General features: G+C 61.5%; 1 protein-coding gene across 6 annotated transcripts in view; it reads left to right on the top strand.

Annotated features, from left to right (window-relative positions):
• LOC113213599 (whirlin) overlaps positions 1-5,853 on the top strand; it is an 86,813-nt gene that overhangs the window by 40,652 nt on the left and 40,308 nt on the right. For 5 of the 6 annotated variants that reach the window (XM_052276962.1, XM_052276955.1, XM_052276948.1 and 2 more), the window contains exons 6-8: positions 2,366-2,491; positions 2,754-2,923; positions 3,049-3,235. In XM_052276962.1, coding sequence (XP_052132922.1) covers positions 2,366-2,491; positions 2,754-2,923; positions 3,049-3,235 — 483 coding nt within the window. Of the gene's footprint in view, positions 1-759; positions 1,686-2,365; positions 2,492-2,753; positions 2,924-3,048; positions 3,236-5,853 lie in introns of those variants that run through there. The other variant, XM_052276967.1, reaches the window with a different exon arrangement.

The raw sequence follows: 5,853 nt of genomic DNA, 5'->3' as shown, positions 1-5,853 counted from the left end.
TGGGGGGGAGGGGGAGGGGGAGGGAGAAGGACCGGGGGGTCGAGCTTGCCTGCCGCACGATGATCCAATATATCGACCGCGTGCCTGAGCGAGTCGCGCCGCCGGCCGCGGGTCAGCGCCGCGCCGCCTAGGCGGACCCTGGAGGGGGACCCTGGAGGGGGACCCTGGCCGTCCAGCTGGCCAGTCACCGCGTGGCCGCCGGACGGGCCGCTGCTATAGCGTCCACCACCCTCGAGGCCACGACGACGCCGTCGCCGCCGCCGCCGCCACCCGCGAGTCCGATGCCCCCGAGGTCGCCGTCGTCGGCGCGCGCGCCCTAGACCGCTCGCCGGCGACCGCCGGCGACCCCTCCCCGCGGGGCGCGGCCGCCCGGCGGAGTGCCTATGCCCCGCGCCGCAGGGGCCGCGTAGACCGCGCAAACCCCCGCAGCCGCCACCGCCGCCATGTTCATCAAGTTTAACATGATGGGGCCGCGGCCCGGGGAAAAGGGCAAGGTGGGCGAGGTGGTGGTGCCCGAGCAACGCGGCCGCCGCACCTGTGTTCTCATTCATTCGTTATTTACATCTCTGGAGCGTCACAGAGCTTCTGAGTGAATAATTATAAACACGCCTGCCCGCCCGTCGACACGTTGTGTCTAGGCTTGGAACCCCTGGAAAATTTCCGGATAATTTTAGGAAAACTTCCAGAAAAAACGGAAAATATCCATGAAAATGCAGAATTTCACAGACGTTAGAAGTGTTTCGTTACCTCCCGAAAATTTTCGGGAAGTTTCCAGAAATTTTCCGGAAATTTTAGGAAATTTCTAGCCCTAGTTGTGTTGCCTCGTTGCACCCGTTTAAAAATTAATTATTATCGAGTTATTTTTTGTTTTCGGTTTGTTGTTCCTACTCTGGCTCGTTGACCCCACTTTTTTGTTTTTGTTTTGGCCAATCGAAATATAGAAAACCAAATCAAATCTAGAAAAAGTCTTGCCCTGCTCGCATTTCGCGCTCTCGGCTCACATAGGGGCGTAACAGGTGTGAAGAGAGACCCAGTCGGAGTGGCGTAACTTACACCCGACAGGCAAGACGCAAATATAGTCAAACTCACTCACGGCTAAATCCTTTTATTTACATATGAAAAGACCACGCCTGGAATTTGTTTTTTGTTTAAGAAATTACTTTTGCAAGGACGCGTTTGCTAGTGGAGAAGTTTGTCAATGCAAAGCGTCACGTGCAAACTCTCTCTCTCCCTCTCTGCACTACTTGTTAGTACGTACGAAAGAAACGGTTCGGCATGGAACGGGCGGCGGGACGGGGCGGGCCGGTAGCGGCAGCAACCACAACCACAAACAACACACACACAAGCGGGACGGGGTTGGCCTTCTCCAGGACGTGGTGACGTACCCGCGGACCGTGGTCGGGGGACGGCGGCGGCAGTACGGCTTCCAGCCGCTCGAGGAGACGACCTCGTTCAGCTCGCCCGAGTCCTACTCCAGCACCGCGCCGCTCATCCCCGTCGCCACCCCGCGGCCGCGGCCCCGCGTCGAGCGCCGGCACGAGCGCGTCCACGAGCGTGGCCAAGAGCGCGGCCACGAGCGCCACGAGCCCACTTACGAGGACATCCACGAGGCGTTCGCCGTCTACGAGCCCGGCAAGGGCGTCGCGCACCACCGTCGGCGGCTGCAGCTCCAGCGCGCGCACCGGGTAAAGCAGCTGTTTGCGTGCACCGTGTGCTCTTCTCTGTTGTGTGATGTGTTTACGCGCGTGTGTGTGAGCGTGCTTTTGTGTGTGTGTGTGTGTGTGTGTGTGTGTGTATTACACGGTATCGCAACTTGAGGGAGACGCACAGGCACTTGCACGAAGGATGCGGGCGAGCGCGGAGGGGGCGCTCCTAGTCGGGCAGAGCCCAGCAGCACCGGGGATGCCCACATGCCCACCTGGCACTTTGGGTGCTTGGCATCCGAAAGGCGAATAGTATGCGAGTGAGAGAGAGCGCTACGGCTCGCGCGGATTGGGGGCATCCCACTCCCACCACCACAGCTTTCGGACGCCGTGATGTGGCCATCCGATGTCCGCCCGCCCGATGCAGGGGGCTCTGGCTGGAGTCAGCGCTGCTGCTGTCACGCGAGCGACAACAGCCCGGCCGAGGGGAGGACAGCGTCGTAAGGTTTAAAATTGGATGGTCTGGTCGGGCTGGTCGGTGCGGACGGCCGGCCGCGGCGAAGGTCACGACGACGACGACGAGGCGCACGGACAAATCCTCGGGGGGCGGAGGTTCGGGGCGGAGGCGGTGGGGGGTGGGGGTGGGGGTGGGGTCTCCTGGGAGTCCAGCTGCTGACTGGGGCTCGTGTCCCGTGTGCTTTGTGTGTGCGCCAAATATCCAGGTGGAGCTGAGCATCGAGCCGGGGCAGAGTCTCGGCCTCATGATCCGCGGCGGCGTCGAGTACAACCTGGGCGTGTTCATCACCGGCGTCGACAAGGACTCGGTGGCGGACCGCGCCGGCCTCGCGGTAAGCATGGCTGCAAAAATAGGGTTGGAAGCCCTCTGGAAAGTTTACGGAAAATTTCGGGAAAATTTCGGGAAAAGACGGAAAATTCCGGGAAAAAATGAAAAATTTCTCAAATTTTGGAAAGTTTTCCGTTATTTTCCGCATATTTTCGGAAAGTTTCCGAAAATTTTCCGGAAAATTTTGTAAATTTCCAACCCTACTGCAAAAACAACAGAAAAAAATACGAAATTGACACATTTTCCCCTTTCTTCCCTTTTTTCAGATCGGCGACCAGATCCTGGAGGTGAACGGCCAGTCCTTCCTGGACGTGACGCACGACGAGGCGGTGGCGCAGCTCAAGCTGCACAAGAGGATGACCCTGACCGTGAGGGACGTCGGCAAGGTGCCGCACTCGTGCAGCGACCCCCCGCCCCGACCCTGGGACAGTCCTGGGTGAGCCACCCTCTACACACAAACAAGCCAAAAACAAACCAACTATGAACAAGTTTATTTTTTGGTAAAAAAAGTTTCTCAAAATTCCTTGTTGTCAGAATGTGTTTGTTGATGTCCGTCCGCAGGAGGGGGTTCCTCGGTGGCTCGGGCCGCTCACCTGCGCTGCAGATGGTGGAGGAGAAGGCCCGCGTCGTGCTGACCAAGACTGAGTTCGCCACGCTGGCCTACTACCAGGAGGAGTACGCGGCGGGCCAGATGACCATCGAGGCGTTCGTCGCCGTGCTGCTCGAGCTGCTCAACACCCCCGAGAAGGTGAGGAGGAGGAGGAGGAGGAGGAGGAGGAGGAAGAAGACGAGGAGGAGGACGTGGGACCTCGCCGACGTCAACATCCCCTGGTGCGCGCGTCACGGGGTAGCGCGCCGCGGCGTGGGGTAGTTCCGAGTGAGACCGGGGGTACGTCCGCGCGGGGGTGCTGCTCCCACCCCCACCACCACCCTGCCGCGGCACCCAGGCCAACAGCAACCTGTGGGGCTCCTGCGGCAGCTGCTGGCCGCCCCCGGAACCAAAGGGTGCGGGTGCGCCTGCACCGCGCGTTCTCTTTGCACGCGCTCGCCTCGACGGTTGTCGCGGGCTTTCCTCCTACCCCTCCGCGCGCCGCCCTGCGCAGCCCAAAGGAACGCTCTCATTCCCCCGGCAGACTTGCTCGACGGGTGCTGATTGGCAGCGCGAGGGCTCTCCAAAGGGGACCGCTCGTCTTGCTGTCGCCGTATCCCTTCCCTTTCCTTCCCCACCTCCAGCAGCTGCCCGGGGGGTGCGCCACGGTAGTGACCGGGTGGGCCTGGAGTGCCCGAGATAGCCGAGCTCGCCGGGCCTTGGCGCTGCCATAGACCGCCACAACACAATGGTGCAAGTCGTGGCGCAGGAACGGGGTCGCGGCGGGAGGGTGGGCGGGAGCGGCGGGCGGGAAGACAAGCACAGTTCCATAGCAAGGGACTTTGTATCGAGTTATGGGTACATGTTGGTCATGGGGGGTGGTGGAAAGTTTCTTAGGGGGTTTTTACACTGAACCTACAGATAAAATCCATTGTTTTTATGTTTAGGGGAAACTTTGCTCTGCACAATCCTGAAAGGCATAGGTGTTCAGAGTGAGAAGTGGGGAGCAGGGGGAGTTTCAAAAGCTTCGAAATGCTAAAATAACCCACGCTCACAGAACCCTTCAGAACTCGTTTAAAAGTTTGCCATGCATGAAAGGGGGCAGCGCAGGTGTGTGGTTGGCGTGACGTGGATTAAGGATACAAAACCCCGCGGTATGGTGCTCCAGGAAGTGCTCAGTGAGGCTGAGTGAGACGAGTACGTCGAATCGCACTCCCATCCACTCCCAACCACTCCCAACCACTCCAATTATCCTAACTACCACGATGTCAGGAGGAGGGTGGATCGCGCAGTGCGGCCTTTGCCGCCAGATGCGTTTCTGCGGCAGTAACTTTTTTTTTTTCATTTCGCATCAGAGTGTGCCGAGTTGGCGGGGGAAAGGCGGGGAGGCCGGGAAGGGAGGAGAGGGGGGGGGGAGTAACTTTCTAGACGCACAACACAACACGAGCAGCGAGCCATACGCCTTGTGCCCACGCTCGCGTCGGGGTCTGGCCCACCTACCCACGAAAGAATCCCGTCCAGACAGAGACAGGTTGACAGACTGCAACTGCCTCCGTAGTTCTCGGGATGTTCCTGCCAAGTCGTGGAAGGCGCACGTTTCGTCGTTTGCGAGTTTGATCCCCGCTGGGCGTTGGGACTCCTAGTAGGTTAGGGTCACGGGATAAAATGTTCCCGGAGGAACCACCTGGATAAACGGCATGAAGTGACCTTCTGGAGAAACCCCCGGGAGGAATACCCCGGATAAACCTCCTGGAGAAACCTACCGGAGGAACCTACAGGAGAAACCTGTGGAAATCTGGAGAAATCTCCTAAAGGGACCACCTGGAGAAATCTGGGAAAACCTCCTGACAAAACCTCCTGGAAAACACTTCACAAGAGGAAAAGACGGTCGCGAGCGCGGGGCGGGTAGGGCCATGCGTCACGTGGCCGGCGTGCACGTGCAGGTCCTCCAGGGCTGCGCCAGTAAGCGGCGCCGCCACAGGTTGCCGCCGCCATCGCCACGCTGCTCGCCCCGCCTAGAGCCGCGGCGCGGTTTTGCGTCGAGCGGAATAGCGGGCGTGCGCGCGTTTTGATCGATCGGGCGAGCGGGTTGGGGTTGGGGGCTGCGCGGGCTGCGCGCAGGTTGGGGTTGGGGGCTGCGCGGGTTGGGGTTGCGGGCTGCGCGGGCTGCGCGCGCGGGCAGGGGGTCGCACGCGCTGGGGGGGTCGGCGGCCCGGTCCAGGCCCGGTCCAGGCCCCGCCAGCCCCGCCGCCGGTGCGACGTCTAGACCGCCAGCCGCCGTGATCACGGCCAGGTGCATGGGTGGCGCGTCGGTCCTGGTCGCGCTGCACGCCGTCGCCTCGTGGTGCTGGTGGGGCTGGCTGGGCTCGGTGGAGGCGGGCTCGTGGCTCGTGCTCCTGCTGCTCGTGCTGCACCTCAAGGTGCGCCCCCGGGCCTGTCCGTCGCCCGTCGCGCCGCGCGGACGCAAGGCGGCGCGCCCGCATGCCCGTCGACGCCGAGGCCAGCGAGGCCGCGGGCGAGCCCTCCGTCGGCATGCCCTCTAGGCGCGTCGCCTTCGTGAGCGAGATGGCTGGGCCGGCCTTCTTCGTGTCCTTCGACGTGGCCGCCGTGTTCTGCACCGAGCCCAGCCTGTGCACCTACTGGCGGCTCAGGGCGGCCGTCGAGCTCAGGCTCCTGGGGCTGTGCCTCGAAGGGGAGCTCATCTGGACCACGTGGCTGTGGCACTGAGTACCGATTGAGGGGGAGAAGGTGTGTGTGTGTGTGTGTGTGTGTGTGTG

The sequence above is a fragment of the Frankliniella occidentalis genome, unplaced genomic scaffold, assembly GCF_000697945.3.
Source record: "Frankliniella occidentalis isolate FOCC.00 unplaced genomic scaffold, Focc_3.1 Scaffold9, whole genome shotgun sequence".
Lineage (NCBI taxonomy): Eukaryota > Metazoa > Arthropoda > Insecta > Thysanoptera > Thripidae > Frankliniella > Frankliniella occidentalis.
The sequence above is the reverse complement of the archived record's forward strand: the minus strand, read 5'-3'. Positions and strand labels throughout refer to the sequence as shown.